Genomic DNA, 20,339 nt, shown 5'->3' with positions numbered 1-20,339 from the left:
AAGCTGGCAAGGCCTGGCTCTGCACCAGGTTTCATTGTCCGTTTTGGCTCAGTTTCTACAGCTGGATGCCTTTCTTAGTGACAACCACTTTACAAAGGGAACTGGGTGCTTTTTACATGGCACCATCACCAGTGCCTTTTATGTGGCATCAGAATAACATTAAATACATCAAAGTTTATATTACCCAATGTAAAAAAAATTTGCTTTCTAACCACACAGGCATCTTCTACTACAGACCCAGGCAGACCAAAACTTTGCAAGTGGATTTGGTAGACGGAAACTGAAAGAAGCCTATTGTGTATATGTGTGTATAAATAAAATATATATGTCCAAAGAATGGGAACATGAAACTCTGTGTAACAGACTTGTGATAATGTTGCAACTTTAATAGAATGACAGGAGACCGAGACCTTTGGAGATATGCTGGGATTGAGAAGACCGGCAACGAAAGTGAGATTGCAGCCATGGCCGATGCCAGTGTTGCATGTCTGGCCCATTTAAAAGTATTCTTGATGTGTCGGGCAATATGATATGCTTGAGAAGACCTGTTGAGTCAAGTAAAACCAAAATTATAGCAGTGGCCAGTGCCCACTGACTGGCTCCTGTTCCAGTGACACATAAAATGCACCATCCAAACATGGTCGATGTCAGTGCCCCCTGACTGGCTTCAGTGCTGATGGCACATAAAAAGCACCATCTGAACATGGTTGATGCCAGGTCTGCCTGACTGGCTCCTGTGCTGGTGGCACGTAAAAAGCACCATCCAAATGTGGTCAATGCTAGTGCCCCTTGACTGGCTCCCATACCGGTGGCATGTAAAAAACACTATCCAAATGTGGCCAATGCTAGTGCCCATTGACTGGCTCTCATACCGGCGGCATGTAAAAAGCACTATCCGAACATGATGAATGTCACGCCTGCCTGATTGGCTCTCGTGCCAGTGGAACACAAAAAGCACCATCCAAACAGGGCTGATGATAGTGCCCTGACTGGTTCCTGTGCCGGTGGAATGTAATAAGCACACACTACACTCTTGGAGTGGTCGGTGTTAGGAAGGGCATCCAGCTGTAGAAACATTGTCAGATCAGATTGGAGCTTGGTGCAGCCACTGGCTTTCCAGACCTCAGTCAAACTGTCCAACCCATGCCAGCATGGAAAACAGACGTATGATGATGATGATATATATATATATGCATGTATGTATCGATGTGTTCAAATCAGTGTTACTGTCTCCTTGCTTTGACTTCAAATGTTAAAGTTTAATATGAGGGAGATTTGGCAGCTATATCTAGACATCCACAGAAGCCACATCGCATAAAAGCTTTCTCTCTGTTTAAATCATTGGGGTATAATAACTAATGCAATATGTAACCGTAACCTACTCACAAATATTTTAATATGTGTTATTAAACGCATTCAGTGATTTCAAACTGATATTTTTAAAGCATATGACTATGAAAGAGAGAGAGAGAGAGAGAGAGAGAGAGAGAGAGAGAGAAAAACCATGAAGACCGAAAACCATTTTTCAGAGCCTCCATATCAAAGGTATATTAGCAGTATATAACCAAAAACAAAAAACAAAAGGGATAGAAACAAAATATTCCCCGAAACAACAAGAGAGTGTAAACGAAGTTGTCCTCCAGAGTATCGTAACGAATTCACTGAGCCTTGAAGCAAGAATTTTTTTCTTTCTTTTTTCTCCCATACATTTTACTGAATCAATGTTTTACTACGAATTCCAGAAAAAACAATTTTATATGGACTAACAATGCAAGCTGCTACATGATTTCTCAATGTGCTAAAAATAGCAGCCAAATATTCTCCAAATCACACTTATGTTAAGTAATAATAATAATAATAATAATAATGATATATTTCTTTACTACCCACAAGGGGCTAAACACTGAGGGCACAAACAAAGACAAACGAATTAAGTCGATTACATTGACTCCAGTGCGTAACTGGTACTTAATTTATCGATCCCGAAAGGATGAAAGGCAAAGTCGACCTCGGCAGAAATTGAACTCAGAACGTAACGGCAGACGAAATATGGCTACGCATTTCACCCAATGTGCTAACGTTTCTGCCAGCTAGGGCATATAGGAATGCTTTAGGCTTTGGACAGAATAAAAGGTAGTTTAGTCATAATTGGGCTGCCTTTGGCTACAGATTTGTTCAACAAGGACTCACCCAGGTCTAAACAACAACAACAAAATCAGTTTCTCTATTCAATGCTAACAATGAATTTCCGATTCTGATATTTATTTCTTTATTGCCCACAAGGGTCTAAACACAGAAGGGACAAATAAGGATGGACAAAGGGATTAAGTTGATTATATCAGCACCAGTGCATAACTGGTACTTATTTAATCGACCCTGAAAGGATAAAAGGCAAAGTTGACCTTGGTGAAATTTGAACTCAGAATGTAACAGCCAATGAAACACCGCTAAGCATTTTGCCCAGCATGCTAACGGTTCTGCCAGCTCACTGCCCTGATATTGATTCAAATTTTGGGACAAGGCTACCAATTTTGAAAGGGGGAAGGTATCCCTTAAAGCAACCCCAGTTCTTGGTTGGTGCTTGTTTTACTGACCTGATAGGATGAAGGGAGGTGTATGGCTTAGTGGTTAGGGGTGTTGGACTCATGATCGTAGGATTGTGGTTTCGATTCCTCAACCAGGTGATGTGTTGTGTTCTTGAGCAAAACACTTCATTTCACGTTACTCCAGTCCCCTCAGCTGGCACAAATGAGTAACCCTTTGATGGTCTGGCGTCCCGTCCAGATGGGGAATTTATACACCATGAAACCTGCCCTTATGGATCAGTATGACTCAAAAAGAAAGGAAGGAAGGTAACCATACCTAAGACTAACTTATCAGATGTGCTCTCACTGGTGTTGTTATCATTTAACCCTAGGTCAGTACTGATCAAGTAATCCTTTGATCAAAGGCTTTCATGCTAGATGTAGCAGTCCTATACTAGAATACCTAACACTGTGGAGGCGTGTAGCTTAGTGGTTAGGGGTGTTGGACACCTGATCGTAAGATTGTGGTTTCTTTTCCTGGACCAGGCAACGTGTTGTGTTCTTAAGCAAAACACTTCATTTCATGTTGTTCCAGTCCACTCAGCTGGCAAAAGTGAGTAATCCTATAACGGATTTGCATCCTGTCTAGGTGAGGAATATATATGCCATGGAAACTGAGAAACTGGCTCTTATGAGTCAGTATGACTCAAGAATTTAAGCTTACATTTATTTTTTAAAGACAAAAGTTGACCTTGGCAGAATTCGAACTCAAAACATAGGGAGCAAGCAAAAATGCCACGAAGTATTACACCTGTCGTGCTAACAATTCTGTCAACTCAGCCCCTTATTCAATGCTAAATATTAATTTCCAATTTTGGCACAAAGCCAGCAAATTAGGGAGAGGGAGCAAATCGATTACATCGACTCCAAGTGCTCAATTGGTACTTGTTTTATCGACCCCCAAGAAGGATGAAAGGCAAAGCCAACCCAGTCAGAATTTGAACCCAGAACGTAAAGATGGATGAATTGCTGCTAAGCGTTTTTCCTGGCGTGCAAACTCGCCATCTCATTCAATGCTAATACTGCTAACTGTAATCTGTTAGCGACATTACTCATTGATAGAATACAGAGCCATTTATAATAGGAATGTGTGGTGGTGGTGGTATCAGATAAAATTCTGGAAAAACAAAGCGAGTCAGCAATTTGTTTTAAAATACATTTAAGCATATCCTATTTATCATTCTATATCGAAAGATTTATCAGATAAAATATTTTATTATCAAGACAGGAATCATAAGTAAGATGCTTCTTCAAGATATATACTATATCATAAATTGGGGAAATATCTACAATTTTCTAACCAGATTATTTATGTCAATATTATTTTCATAACATTTGAGATTTGCTGGATTCGCTGAAAATATTTCAAACCTACTAGAAATTATGGCTAAATGCTCTTCATATAATTTAATATCATTTTTAGACAAACATTTATTAAATGTAAACTGAAAGAGGGAAAAGGAAAAAAAACAAACAGAAACACAATATGAATTTTAATAGTTATCGACTTCTGAAGAACGTTTATTTACAAGCAGATCTCAAGTGTTGCATTGTTTGAATGTTAAAAAGTAATGAGAAATACCTGATTAAGCTCTTGGTCCATAATGGAATTAAGGACATCAAGCTTGCTTTGCAGCTCAGCAGCTTCAACTTCGGGAAGATCTAGAAATATTACAAATATTTTCACATTATTAATAATAATAATAATTATAACAATAACGATAATAATAATCGAACAAACACTTCCGCACATAATACAATAATGGTAATGTTCTTAACTGTTATATGGGAATGTAAATATGATTGCAAATTGTTTTCATTACATGTTATTCTGTGTTCTGAATACTTTTATTTTAATAAATGTTGCTTACTGCAAGTTATGGATGATTCTTTTATGACTTCATTGCTTTTAGGCTTAGCTTAATGTATTTTCGTGCCCGACATCACAAAATGCGTCTGAATAAACATTGCCGGACAGCAAATAGAGACTTAGACATTGCTTAGAAAATATTTTTCATTTTTAACCTCGTATATAGTATGCACTAGGGATTTTGACCTTTAAATTTTAGGAAGAAAATGCAGATTATACTCGAGGATTTACAGTATCTCTGCTGATCATCCACATTTTGAAATATCGACAAACAACATACGCTATCATGTTTAACCCTTTAGCACTTGGATTTCTCAGTCAAATACAATGCTTATGCATTTCCTTTGTTTCGAATTCATTATCAATTAACTCTGAGATTTTAATGATGCGATTACTTTTAGAATGATGTTGTAAATTTGGTGTGAGAGGTCAGAATATTTAGGCTGGCTGGAAAAGCTTGGTTTAAATGCCAAAGAGTTAAAACAACAACTATGATACTAAATGAAAAAAAAATGGAAAAAAATAACCCCCAGCTTGCTGGGATTTTAAAAGGCAAAATATATCATAATAAAGATTTAATAAATACAGTGAAATAAAACATAAAAATTAAAAGTGTTACTATAAAATTTGAATCTTTTCAGTTTGAACGGCAGTTTTTTCTAGCTGTGTCATATGAAATTGTCACCCATAATTATGACCCTAGTATCGATCTATTGTATTTCAATCTGTTTTATGGTTAGGGTTAGGGGTGGGGGAAGGGTATCTTTTTTCTTCAGAAATGTAAATAAACCCAATCTGTTTCTTAAACGAGGGACATATTCATACGGCACAGAATGTTTTCACCCCAATAGATGTCATTGATTGGTTGAAATTGCAGAAAGTGAAGAAAATAAACAACAAATATCTTACAAACTATAGAATTTTCTCAATAAAGCCAAGAGAAAAAGATGTTTTATAAACACATTCTACCAGTATATGAAGTTTAAAAGTGTTTAGTTACGTGGAAATTATTTTAAAAAACTGCTGTTCAAACCGAAAAGATCCTAAACTTTATTTTTAAATGTCAGAAACAGGTAGGGAATAAATTAATTAAGTAAAGTGCACCTTGGACAGTTAAAAGAGAGTTCTACACTAAATTATTTAGAGGTAAATGGAGTATTTTATAAGGAATTATCAAATTTCAACCACAAAAAGAAACAATAAATTTAAGTTCTTCTTTAGACATAAAAACATCTTTGCAGCTGAAGTAGTTGGGGTGAAGAATTTTAGTTTGGGGTTTAATATGACTATGTGGCAGTTTGGAAAAGTGTCTTTTTTTTTACCAATGCCTTATAAGAAGAGCTTGGTAAGCAGAAATTGTGCTATCTGATTATGTACATAATCAGGAGTGGCTGTGTGGTAAGTAGCTTGTATACCAACCACATGGTTCTGGGTTCAGTCCCACTGCATGGCACCTTGGGTAAGCGTCTTCTACTAAAGCCTCAGGCCAACCAAAGCCTTGTGAGTGGATTTGGTAGACGGAAACTGAAAGAAGCCTGTCGTATATATGTATATATATATATATATATATATATATATATATATATATATATAATATATATATATATATATATATGTGCGTGTGTGTGTTTGTGTGTCTGTGTTTGTCCCCTAGCATTGCTTGATAACTGATGCTGGTGTGTTTATGTCCCCATTACTTAGCGGTTCAGCAAAAGAAACCGATAGAATAAGTACTGGGCTTACAAAAAGAATAAGTCCCGGGGTCGAGTTGCTCAATTAAAGGTGGTGCTCCAGTATGGCCGCAGTCAAATGACTGAAACAAGTAAAAGAGTAAGGAGAGTATACGTATACATGTGTAAGTATGTGTGTAGATCCTTCAACAGTGTTTAGTAAAATATCTAAACATCAGCAAAGATACTGTAAAAGTTTATATATTTAACGAAGGCCACATGTTTGAAAATTTATTATAATTTCAGAGGTTTAAATAAATTATTTAAGCCCTACCTCCTCTCTCTCTCTCCTTGTTTCTATATATCTATATCTGTATAGTTTTTGTATCTGGTTTGCAAGATTCTTTATGTGAACTTGTATATTGAAACAAATTTTGTGTTGTCTAGTTAGTTAGTCAATTAGTAAGTTGGATATTTAGCCTACTCACTAATAATAAAGGAATGGAACTGAACTGGTACTTGTGTTAATAATACTGGCATAATGAGTTTCCTTAGACACAACACACACATCTTCAAATCTTTGAACTGCTCTACACACACACATCTTCAAATCTTTGAACAGCTCTACACACACACACACACACACACATCTTCAAATCTTTGAACTGCTCTCTCTCTCTCTCTACACACACACACACACGTAGAATTTCCATTTCTCAAATGTCAATCACGATGTATTGGTTCATCCTAGGCAACAGAAGAAAACATTTGCTCAAGATGCCCTGATGTGATTGCAAAGAGAACTTTTTAACAACATGGCTCTGACCCTGCCATAAACACACACACACATATACACATACACTCACACACATCTGTATGTTTGTATGCGTGCGTGTAAGTATGTATATATGTATTATTTGGCTGTAGAGCTATATAAGTGATTTTAGAACTAAGAGTTTTTGATAAGTGCAACCACAAGAAGAAATAAATAATAGAAAATAAAAGGTGTTCTACTTTAGCTTGCCTGTTCAACCCTATTTTGCCTGCTGGCATCAGCCATCAAACCCCAACCCCTCTCTCTCTCTACATATATATATATTTATTTATATATATATAGAAACTTAAAATAAAAGTACGATTAATATGTGTTGCATTTCAACTGTCTCTGACAGTTCTCTACCACCACCATCACCATCAAACATTATAAGAATTGTTCATTGTGCAGCTTTTTTTCTTTAAATCTAGCAAGGAAAATATAATGAAATTATAAGCTTTAATTCTTTCCTTCAATTAAGTAAATTATTCATATATTTAATCATTGACAGATTACAAAGCTTTAATGATATCTATATTGCAATATTTTCATCTTTTTTTCTTCCCCCACGCCCCACTTTCTGAGAAAGAGAAATGAAATGAAATTCTATGTCGTTTCAAAAAATACTAATTCTTTGTTTGTAATTCTTTCTTATGGAAGGTGAGATGTCTGATATTTTTCAGCTTCCTTATCATGTTCAGAATTTTCCTCTTCCATTTGAAACATCAAAGAAATTTCACTGAGATAATATAGTTAAATAGTATTTTAATTCTCAATGGACATGTCACATTAAAAAAAAAAAAACTGCAAAAATAATAATAAGGAAATAAATAAATAAAGATAAGAACTATATGAAAGGAATGTTCTTCTTTTAACCAAAAATCTGTTTTAATCCAACGCTTGCTTCTTAAAAAGAAAATCCTCCATAAATTCTAAATGGATGACAAAATTTGATAGTAAAACTAATGATCATGACAATTTCTAAGAACTAATCAAGAGAATTTGATTTTTCCAATATACAAAGAAAGTATTTATATTTCTTTATATTAACTAAAGCATAGCAATGAATCATTTTCCAAAGAACCGTATTAAATCTGAGATAATGAAGCTGTTTTCCTTACTAACTTATATATGTTTTAGGAACAACAAAACGGCAACGTGTCTTTTTATAGATATTAACTAAAGAATGAGATAAAAGTGAAGACAGTCACATGACTAGAAACAATGGGATAAATGAGAAGAGAAGTAGGGAAACAAAATACTCGTATAATGAAAGAAATAGATAAATAAAAAAAATTAAAAAATAATTACAAAAGTAGTTAGAAGACTGAATGGCATCAGAGCTTCAGAAGGCTAAACCAAAGTGTAAGTCCAGTGATGTCATTTTATGAAAAGAGACGATATTTCAACCGAGCGTTTCTCCTCTGAATTTCAAGTCAGACAAAAGTATTTTCTTAATCTTACATCTAATACTTGCAATGTACATTATTGATTTCTCATATTCGTGACTTGCATTAGCATATGTTCTAATTATTTTTAGACGAAAAAGTAATGTTGGTCTATTAGTAATAATTATCTTGGATATAGTAAACGAATGTTCTTTTGTAACTTGATCCCAGTCGAAGAGTGAAACAATATTCAATGGCCAAAACACACACACACAAATGTAAAATCCACTGCCATTGTTGACAAAAGAGAGTTTGTATCAAACTATTCCGGTTACAGTTACATCGTGGAAACGTCATTACAGCCATTTAAAGAAAACATACACACATGTAATACACCCACTTCTGCAGATGTAATTCACAAAAGTGATTGTTACACACACACACACACACACTCACACACATATAAGGGCACCCATGCTGGAGGCATGCAAAAAACGCCCACAACACTCTCAGAGTGGTTGGCATTAGGAAGGGCATCCAGCAACAAAAATCTTGCAAAATCAGATCGGAACCTGGTGCAGCTCCCAGACTTACCAGTTTTCAGTCAAACCGTCCAACCCATGCCAGTATGGAAAATGGAGATTAAATGATGATGATGATGGTGGTGATGATGATGATGATGATGATGATGATGATGATACAAGTACTAGGAGTCAATTTGTTTGATTAAATCCTTCGGTATGGCCACCACAGCCCAATGACTGAATCAAGTAAAACAATATATATATATATATATATATATATATATATATATATCATCATCATCATTGTTTCACGTCCGTTTTTCCATGCTAGCATGGGTTGGACGGTTTGACCGGGGTCTGGGAAGCCAGGAGGCTGCACCAGTCTGATCTGGCAGTGTTTCTACAGCTGGATGACAAAAGACCTCTGGAGATATGCTGTTATTGAGAAGACACCAGCAAATAAAGTGAGATCACAGCTGCAGCTTATACCAGTGTCACATAACCATCCCATTTAAAAAGTACCTTTGAATCGTCAGGTGACATGCCGTGCTTTAGGAGACCTGCTGAGTCGAGTAGAATCAAAATTAAAAATCATATCACAATCAAATGGAAACTGTAGTTGTGGATGATGTGAGTGCCACCTGACCTGCTCCCCGTGCCAGTGACACATAAAAAGCTCCATCCAAACATGGTTGATGCCAACCCCACCCTATCCCGACTGGCTCCTGTGCAAGTAGCACGTAAAAAGCACCATTCAAACTTGGCCGATGCCAGTGCCACTGACTTGCTCCCCGTGCCAGTGACACATAAAAAGCTCCATCCAAACATGGTTGATGCCAACCCCACACCATCCCGACTGGCTCCTGTGCAAGTAGCATGTAAAAAGCACCATTCAAACTTGGCTGATGCCAGTGCCACCTGACTTGCTCCCCGTGCAAGTGGCACATAAAAAGCACCATCCAAACATGGTTGAGGCTAACCCTACCCCCACCACTCCTGCCCCGACTGGCTCCTGTGCAAGTAGCGTGTAAAAAGCACCATCCAAACATGCCCGATGCCAGTGCCACCTGACTGGCTCCCGTTCCGGTGGCACATAAAAAGCACCCACTACACTCTCGGAGTGGTTGGCATTAGGAAGGGCATCCAGCTGTAGAAGCTTGGCCACATGAGATTGGAGCCTGGCTTCCAGTCTCCCGTCAAATCGTCCAACCCATGCCAGCATGGAAAACAGACTTTAAACGATGACACACACATACATACATATCACATCACACACACATACACACACATATATGTATATGTATATACACACACACACATTACATCACACACATCACATGTACCATTAGACAGTTAGTTTCACTGTTTTATTTCTTGGTAGCTTTGTACAGTATTGTATACTATAAAACAAGAAAATCTTTTGTCTCACATCTATGAGCTGGTCAATTGCCAAGCAACTACAACTCAGAAATATTCAGGCTATAAATTTTGAAAATGCTTTGAAACTTCTTTTGAAGCCAAAATTTGTAGTAGTAGTAGTAGTAGTGGTGGTGGTGGTGGTAGTAGTGGTGGTGGTAGTAGTAGTAGTAGTAGTAGTGGTGATGTTGTCAGTGGTGATGTGGTGGTCATAGTCATAGTGATGGTTGGGGTAATGGTAGTAGTAGTAATAGTAGTAGTAGTAGTAGTAGTAGTAGTGTGGTGGTGGTGGTAGTAGTGGTAGTAGTAGTAGTAGTGATGGTGTTGGTGGTGATGTGGTGGTCATAGTGATGGCTGGGGTAATGGTAGTAGTAGTAGTAGTAGTGGTTTAGGATCTGGTTAAATCTGATTGATAAGACCAGCGATCAATAAGGGGCTGACCAGTGCCTACGGTGTTCCAACCATGACCATCAGATCAAAGGCTTTCCAGCGGTGGCCATCCTGTCTTTTTGTATTTCTGTATCAATCTCAGAACTTAGCACTGTATAGAGACGGCTTTGTCCAGAATATGAAATCTGTAACATTATTAAAACTCCATAATGGTAGATTAGAGAGAAAGCCTGAAATCTATCGCAGTCACCAACGCTGCAAGTTTGGTTATTGACTGGGGCACTTCAAACATTAAGCTAACGAGCTGAAATTAAAGAGCAAAGGAGGGAAAGCTCATTAGTGTAGCACCGGACTAACTGGATAATCAGCAAGCCTTCTGGTCTCGATTTAAATCTGGCAATGGTCAGTTTTCTGGGCATTTTTAATTTTGCTACTTTATCTCAGTGGCAAAGATACTGGTTAATGTTATCGCCAGTGGCTACATTAGCAGCAAACAGGCTTGTTATAGTTATCTTAACCAAATACAGAGACCATAAAGAATTTAGTTAATACGGTCTTCAAAGGTAACATCGATAGCAAAGAAGCTGGTTATAGTTATCTCAAGTATAATAGAGTGACAGTAACAAAGCTTGTTATAATTATCATTACTGGTTGTGTCAACAGCAAACAGGCTGGTTATAGATACCTAAACCAAATATTGTAATAGTAAAGAAACTGGCTATAATCCTAATTACTGATTGTATCAATAGTAAGGAGGTTGGTTATAATTATCTTAACTAAATATTGTAATAATAAAGAAACTGGTTACAGTTATCATTACTGGTTGGATTAACAAGAAACAGGCTATTTATAGTTATCTTAACTAAATATACTAATTATAAAAAAGCTGGTTATAGTTATCTTAACTTAATATAGTAATAGCAATGAAGCACTTAATAGTTATCTGCAATGGTTACATCAGTGAGGAACAAGCTGGTTATAGTCACCTTAACTAAGTATACTAACAGTAAAGAAGCTGGTTTTAGTTATTTTTACTAGTCATGGCAACAACAGCAGCTGAGGTTAATGTCAAATAAGAGATAACCATCAATTTACTTTAAAAGAAATAAGAACCAACATACATGGTTGCAAACGAATGACCTCAGATTTAAGTGAAAACATTTTTCCACAGAAAAGGTTACTCTGTACATTGCTAGGAGAACATTAAAATTATTACACAACATATTTCTAGGAGCTGATAAGCCTAACATCACGTAGATCGGTGGATTCTTGGAGCAAGCATTGATGTAATGGATGGTTTAGGATTCTGTCCTGTCAGTTGTAAAAATCTGCAGGGAATTCCGGATTAGGAAGAACTTGGTTAGCTAAATGGCGAAGACAATGTCAGATGATGCAACTCGAAGGTAACTGTTTTGGCATGGAGGTGAAGGGCCCGAAACCCTTTGGGAAATATTTTGGCTGTTATCTTTTACTTGCTTCAGTCACTGGATTCTGGCCATGCTGGAGTACTGCCTTGATGAGTTTAGCCAAACAAATCAAACCCCAGTATCCATTGTTGCTAAAGTTTCTTGCTTATTCTATCGGTTTCTATTGCTAAACTGCTGCCTGCTGAATTATGGGGGATGTAAACACACCAACATTGGTCGTCAAGCTGTGATGGGGAAGACAAATACAAACACAAAAACACACATACTCACGCACACACCCTAACCCTAACCAAGCCAATGCACTTTCACATGGCCTGGTGGTTAAGATGTTGCTCTCACAACAGCAACATTGTGGTGTTGATTCCCAGACCCAGAAGTGTGCTGTGTTCAAAACACTTCATTTCACATTGCTCCAACCTCTGCTGTAAATGGGTAACCATGTGACAGACCGGCATTCCATTCTGGAGAATTTTTGGCCTGCCACCTAGCCAATAGGAGAACATCATCCAAAAGCTACCCCAATGTGAGGAAGTGCATTGTGACCAGTGGTTTAAAATCACATTTGATAGTCTGGTTGATACAGTGATATCTGTGTACACACACACACACACACAAAGAACACAAGTGGGATTTAAACCCCACTTATGTATACTTCTTTAGACACACTACACTCGGAACCTTCCCTGATGGATCTACAGTTTATATTGGATTGAATACCTATATGTACATACATACATATATCTGTTTATGTGTATATATATATATTTATATATAGAGAGAAGTGCATGTGTACATATATATATACATAAACACACACACATACTTATGGTGAACTAACAACAAATGACAGCTGTAAGTTGCCTCAATCTGTAGTTTCAATACCCAGCCAATCCTGACACCTTACATGTTAATATACCTAGATTCTAACAAATCCTACACCTGAACTATGTATGTATATACACATGACAAGCTTCGACACAATTGGACGTTCTGCCAACCAAACTCACTCACAAGGCATTGGTCAGCCCAGGGATGTTGCAGAAGAGTCTAGCTCAAAGTACTGTGCAATGGGATTGAACAGGAGACCATGTAGTTGTGAGAAAGATTTTTAACTATACAGCCAAGCTCACAGTTAAGCTATTCTATCAAAAACACTAAGAAGTTTTGTTGCTTGTTGTTATTTGAGGACAAACTTCATTCATATAATGTATAAGGCATTTATCAATCGAAATTACATCTGAATTTTATCTTATAAAAATAAGTACCAGTTGATCACTGGGGTCAATTTGTACTTATTTTATTGACCACAAGAGGATGAAAGGCAAAGTCAACCTTGGCATAATAATAATAATAATGATAATAATAATAATAATAATAATAATAATAACAATAATAATGAATAAATAAATAAATGAATAAAATTAAAAAAAAAATTTTTAAAGGAAACTTACCTTCATAACCTGTAGAAAAATAAAAGAAAAAAAATAGTCATTAAAAGGTTAAAAGATGTATTTTATATAATACTTGACATCAATGATATTACAGATATTTTTTTTAAAACTCAAACTGGAAAAAGTTTTTTATATTTTCATTTATGCACTCATAATCAGTAAAGCTTGTGTGATAATGATAAAAATAATATTCATGATAAAATGATAAATGATATTAATGATAAAAATAATGATGACGATGATGTGCTACGACCAAATCCTAGAGGGAGTTATTGAGAATGAAGATTGCAAAATCCTGAGGGATGCAAAAGGATGAAGGATAAACTGGACTTCAGCAGAATTTGAACTCGGAATGTAAAGATAGATGAAATACCACTAAGCATTTCACCCGGTGTGCTAACATTCCTGCCAGTTTACAACCTTATTTAGAGAGGATTTTTAAATAATCTTTTAATGTTGTCTAAAGATTAGTTAAAATATATTTTTTAATATTCTACAAGCTCAATATATACATTATACTATTAATCTATTATTATTTACTCCATAACACATCACTTCCCAACCAAAGTACCTCAGAACCTAAGGGTTTCTGTGAGAAATTGTGATCATCATCTCATCATCATCATCGTTTAACGTCCGCTTTCCATGCTGGCATGGGTTGGACAGTTTCACTGAGGACTGGTGAGCCAGAGGCTGCACCAGGCTCAATCTGATCTGGCAAAGTCTCTACAGCTGGATGCCATTCCTAATGCCAACCACTCCGAGAGTGTAGTGGTTGCTTGGCTAATTATAATCAAGTACATTGAGTTATATTTCTGTGTGTTTAATTCTATATTGTTTTTATTATTTGTCTTTTACTTGTTTCAGCTACATAGCTGTGGACATGCTGGGGCACTGCTTCGAGGAGCTCTAGTCAAACAGATCAACTTCAATATTTATTACTAAGTCAAGTATGCAAACCAACAAGTGGTGGACTAGTGGGAAAGGTGGGGAGGGATATCTTCAAACCAGATACTTCACCCAAATGTTTGTAATAGAGCTGACTCCACTAGAGGCACCAAGAGTGCCATGAGGTAGTATTAAGGTGGGTTACACATTAAATCTACTGGCTCAAAGTTCTTGACAGAAAGGGGAGAAATTCCAAGAAATTAGGAATAAATTTCATATAGAAAAGTTAATTTCAATACTTAAGCGATTGGGGGTGGTTAGGGTGGGTGGGGTTCCGTCTTTCAGAAAAATGAGTTCTTTTGATGATTCAAAGAAAACAGTTAATAGAAAAGAAATGCACTATGTGTGTTCGTGTGGCCAGAAGTTAGCTTCTCAACCACATGGTTCCGGGTTCAGTCCCACACTGTGGCACCTTGGGCAAGTGTCTTATACTGTAGCCCTGGACCAACCAAAGCTTTGTGAGCAGATTTGGTAGAAAGAAGCCCTTTATGTGTGTGTGTGTGAGAGAGAGAGAGAGTGTCTGTCACCTAGAACTGTTTGACAAATGGTGTTGGTGTGTTTACATCCCTGTAACTTAGTACCTCAGCAAAATGACAGCAATACAATAAGTTTAAAAACATAAGTACTGGGGTTGATTTGTTCACTTAAACCCTTCAAGTGTTGCCCCATTATGGCCGCTGTCCAATGACTAAAACAAGTAAAAGATAGAAGATACTGCTTGAACTAAAACAAAACATAAAAAAAGGGAAAAAAACCTACAAATGCTACCAACTGGTTGGTTTATGCTAGTTTTATAATGAAATCAAAATCAATATTAGATGGAGATTAAGAAAATATATTGGCATCGTGATGAAATATTAAATTGAAATACATTGTCGATATAAAAAAAATTTTTTCATTTTTCATTCTTATTAAAATTCAAGATGTTTTCATAGAAATTAGCATAATTCCTTGTTTGAAAGCCACAGACTAGATGTTTTGAAAAAACAAAAATATCAGCCGAGGTCATGCAGAGATAAAAATCAATGACCAAATCTATCAATTTTCAAAAAAGAAACTACAGAACACTGAATAATAATAATAATAATAATAATAATAATAATAATAGTTGTAGTAGTAATAATCCTTTCTACTAAAGTGCAATGCCTGAAATTTTGGGGGAGGGGACTAGTCGATAACATTAATCCCAGTATTTCATTGGTAGTTAATTTACTGACCCCAAAAGGATGAAAGGCCAAGTTGACCATGGCAGAATTTGAACTCAGAATGTAATGCTAATGATTCTGCCAGCTCACTGCCTTTTAATAACAGTGGTAATCCTTTCTACTAAAGGCACAAGGCCTGAAATTTTGCAAGGTTGAGGGCTATTTAATTACATTGACCCAAGTATTCAACTGGTACTTATTTTATTGACCCCCACAAAAGAATAAAAGGTAAAGTCTTGCTTGGGGGAATTTGAACACAGAATGTATGAACATAAACCAGAAGGTGTCATTGAGAGTAATGTGGATAAGATCTTATGGGATTTTGCAATCCAATGTAACTCAGTGATTGATGATCAGAGACCAGACATTATTCTTTTCTACTCTAAGCACAAGACCCAGAATTCTTGGGGAGGGGGACAAACAGTACACCCCGCCCCCCGATAAACACAATATCTTAAATCAAAAACCTCATGATATTGCATATTGTGCAATGTCTATAATGATGATGATGATCCTTTCTACTAAAGGTATAAGGAATAGAATTTTGGGGAAGTGTGCTAATCAATTAAACTTACCCCAGTACACCACTGGTACATATTTCATCAACCCCAAAAGGTTGAAAGGCAAAGTTGGTAGAATTTAAATGCAGAACATAAAAGCAGATGAAATGCCGCTAAACATTTTTGTCTAACATGCTAACAGCACTACCAGCTGACCATCTTAATAATAATAATAATAATAATAATAATAATTATTATTATTATTATTATTTCTTACTTTGGTACTCGGCCATCAATTTTGAGGGGAAGGTAAGTAGTTCATATCATCAACCCCAATGCTTGACTGGTACTTTATTTTATGACATATTGGAGTCAAAATACTTGAATAAGCTCTTGCCTCAAAACCGATGGCCTTTTTTTCCCTAAATCAGAAATCAATTTTACTATTATTGTTATAATTATTACACTAACAATTAGTATTTAGCTCTGCTGAAAAGTGCTACTAACCACCAGTTTTAGTAATAATAATAATAATAATAATAATAATAATATTTATTTGTTAGATTTGCTTGTCAGTTGTTTGACCGTAAACAGTTGAACATGTCCCTTAGTGGCTGACGATATGTGCATCTCTGATCATGAGCAGAAGTAGTGGGGGAGCATCATAGCTGTGTGTTGAAAGGAATTCTTAGAGGTTTGGATAATTCACCCTTGGAAACATGGGTGTTTCGTTCAACATCCTTAAACAATCCTTATTCAGGGACCTTTTGAGCAGGATGGGCTACTCGACCAGAAGAAAATTCTAAATGGGCCCCACCTGCAAGGTCATGTGCTGTTTATCTTGATATGAGATCACCATGTCGCGCACATATGGTTGTGATGCATGTGCCTGGTGTACCTTTATCAGACGGGTAGTCATGATGGGTATATTGGGCTTCGTATATCTTACCCCAATGTCATTTTGATGACATTCACTGCTCTCTCACTCAATAATAATAATAATAATGATAATAATAATAATAATAGTAATAAAACATAGACTATATCCAGAAAGTTATAGTATAATAAAAATGCATTTATAAAAAAAAAAAATTATAAAACATTAATTATTTAATTAACAAAATTAATGTCGTAGAATATAAATAAATTATAAATACCTTCCCAGTTCCTGGCTGAGGATGAAAAGAAAAAGAAAAGAAAAAAAGAAAAAATCACAGTCATAATAGTAATTGAAGGAGACGTTTTGAAATTTAAATAGGAAATAATTGTTATTGGTGAGAATGTGAAAAAACAAAAAAAAGAATGAGAGATCAGGGTGTGGGTGGGCGGATTAAGCCAATTATTGTAATCAAAGGCAATGTAGGAAAACGAAAAAAAAAGATAAAAGACACAGAGGAAGGACAAAGCTTAGAAAACAGGAAAAAAAAAAAAAATGCAATAAAAAAAAAAAACGGGGAAAAACAATTGACTTTTTCTTCATAAATTACAGAGATATATTAAAGTTATAAATTTAGTAACAATATTTCATAGACCAACAAATAGTAAGAAAAGTAATCGATATATTTTTTTTTTATTATTTGTGGCAGTTCTTTTTCTCTGTTTTTCTTTCTTATTTTTTTTTTGTTGTTTTATTTTTTCGGTTTTAATGTCTTCTGCAGATAAAGAAAGAATCGTGGGGGGGGGGGGGGGTAAAAAGTAAAATGAAAAGAAAATTAAAAAATAAAAACAAAATTTTTTTTCCTGCAATTCAACAATTCTGATTCTCGGCACAGTAAATGGCTCTAGGTTTTTATCAAGGAACAAAATCTTAAGCAAACATCATACGAGTGGCCCTGACAATGATGACAACAACAACAACAACTATAACAACAGCAATAACAATAACGATCTTGTCTTTTTAGTGCCACAAGGGAGGTGGCTGGGAGTGGGAGGATGAACATTAGGAAGAGAGAGATATGAAGAAGTGGGGGGGGGGTGAGGCGAGGGGTTTACACAGAAATAGGATGAAAGAAAGAAAGAAAGAAAAAAATTAAATCAAACTTGAGAGAGGGGAGATGAGTGGAGGGGTGAGAGAGGGGGAAAGGAGAGAGGGAGACAGGGAAGATGGGAGAGAGGGAGACAGGAGAGATGGGAGACAGGAGAGATGGGGAGAGGAGACAGGGAGACGGGGGAGGGGGGGGAGACAGGAGATATGGGAGAGAGGGAGACAGGAGAGATGGGAGAGAGGGAGACAGGAGAGACGGGAGAGGGAGACAGGAGAGACGGGAGGGGGAGACAGGAGAGATGGGAGAGAGGGAGACAGGAGAGAGATGGAGAGAGGGAGACAGGAGAGACGGGAGAGAGGGAGAGGGAGACAGGAGAGACGGGAGACAGGGAGACAGGAGAGATGGGAGACAGGGACAGGAGAGAGGAGAGAGGGAGACAGGAGAGAGGGAGACAGGAGAGATGGAGACAGGAGAGAGGGAGAGAGAGAGGGAGACAGGAGAGACGGGAGGGGGAGACAGGAGAGATGGGAGAGAGGGAGACAGGAGAGATGGGAGAGAGGGAGACAGGAGAGACGGGAGAGGGAGACAGGAGAGACAGGGAGGGGGAGGAGGGAGACAGGAGAGACGGGAGGGGGAGACAGGAGAGATGGGAGAGAGGGAGACAGGAGAGACGGGAGAGAGGGAGAGGGAGACAGGAGAGACGGGAGACAGGAGAGATGGGAGAGAGGGAGACAGGAGAGACGGGAGAGGGAGACGGGAGAGAGGGAGAAAGAGAGACGGGAGAGAGGGAGGCAGGAGAGATGGGAGAGAGGGAGACAGGAGAGATGGGAGAGAGGGAGACAGGAGAGACGGGAGAGGGAGACAGGAGAGACGGGAGGGGGAGACAGGAGAGATGGGAGAGAGGGAGACAGGAGAGACGGGAGAGAGGGAGAGGGAGACAGGAGAGGGAAGGGAGACAGGAGAGATGGGAGAGAGGGAGACAGGAGAGACGGGAGAGGGAGACGGGAGAGAGGGAGAAGGAGAGACGGGAGAGAGGGAGGCAGGAGAGATGGGAGAGGGAGACAGGAGAGACGGGAGACAGGAGAGACGGGAGAGAGAGGAAAGATGGCAAGAGGAGAGAGGAAGGATGGGAGAAGGGAGAGGGGAAGAAGGGGAGAAGGGAGAGAAGAGGAGAAGTGAGAGAAGGTGAGTGGGGTATAGGAAAGGGGAGAGAGGGGAGGGAAGAGAGAGACAGAGGGGAGAGAGGGCATGGAGAGGAGAGGGCATGGAGGGGAGAGGAGAGAGAGAGGGTGTAGATGGGAGAGGGGGAGAGGAGAGAGAGGGAGGGAGAGGAAAGAGAGAAGGGGAATGTAAAAATGTAGAGTGCCAGACAGCTTGATTCATCTAGAGAGGTAAACAGAGAGACAGAGAGATACACAAATACACAGATAGATGTATATGTAAGTATATATGTGTGTGTGGAGAGAGAGAGAGGGGAGGGAGAGAGGGAGGGGAGAGGGAGGGAGAGAGGGAGGGAGAGAGGGAGGAGAGAGAGAGAGAGGGTAGGTAGATTACCAGAGAGATAGATTCATCTAGATAGACAGATAGATCAACAGATAGAATGAGATCAAATAGGGTGACAGATAAGTTGATTAATAGATAAACCGAGGCAGAGGGATACATAGATACATAGATGTATACGTATGTGTGTGTGTGTGTGTATGTGTGTATGTGCTGGTAACGTGTAACCGAGAACAACCTGTTGCATGGTTGGGCCATCCGCTTGCTAGATAAGGAGGGTGGTTTTCATTAGACATCTTGGAGAATGTGTAATGCAACCTATCAAAACGGCAGATGTCATTTCTAGAATCAATCATCATCCAACAGCTGGGAGTGAGGGTCGCCTGGTCTTTGTTTAGACATCTTTGTTGGAGAAGGAAAACTCTTCTCTTAACACCTGTGACTTTGTTCACATCCAGTGACACAGACTAGTTTTTCTTTCTTGGGTTTACATTAACGAGTGGAATAATCCCAGTGCAAGGCCTTTCCTAACTTTAAAAAAGCTTCAGGCACAAAAATCGTTTGATTTTTATCATCTCCATTTTATGCTAGCATACAATGGACAAAAAACTAAAATAAAATGCAGTAAAACATTCCATGACAGAATGAAGGCATGTGTCAGTGTGA

The 20,339-nt window shown here is 37.8% G+C and overlaps 1 protein-coding gene across 1 annotated transcript in view; it reads right to left on the bottom strand.

Moving 5' to 3' along the window:
- LOC115223135 (protein unc-13 homolog B-like) overlaps window positions 1-20,339 on the bottom strand; it is a 393,815-nt gene that overhangs the window by 79,781 nt on the left and 293,695 nt on the right. Inside the window, exons 10-12 of the mRNA XM_036512114.1 lie at window positions 17,346-17,360; window positions 13,536-13,544; window positions 4,168-4,247 (exon numbers count right to left, since the gene is read on the bottom strand). Coding sequence (XP_036368007.1) covers window positions 4,168-4,247; window positions 13,536-13,544; window positions 17,346-17,360 — 104 coding nt within the window. The remainder of the gene's footprint in view (window positions 1-4,167; window positions 4,248-13,535; window positions 13,545-17,345; window positions 17,361-20,339) is intronic.

The sequence above is a fragment of the Octopus sinensis genome, linkage group LG22 (assembly GCF_006345805.1).
Source record: "Octopus sinensis linkage group LG22, ASM634580v1, whole genome shotgun sequence".
Classification (NCBI taxonomy): Eukaryota; Metazoa; Mollusca; class Cephalopoda; order Octopoda; family Octopodidae; genus Octopus; species Octopus sinensis.
This window is presented reverse-complemented; position numbering and strand designations above follow the sequence as displayed.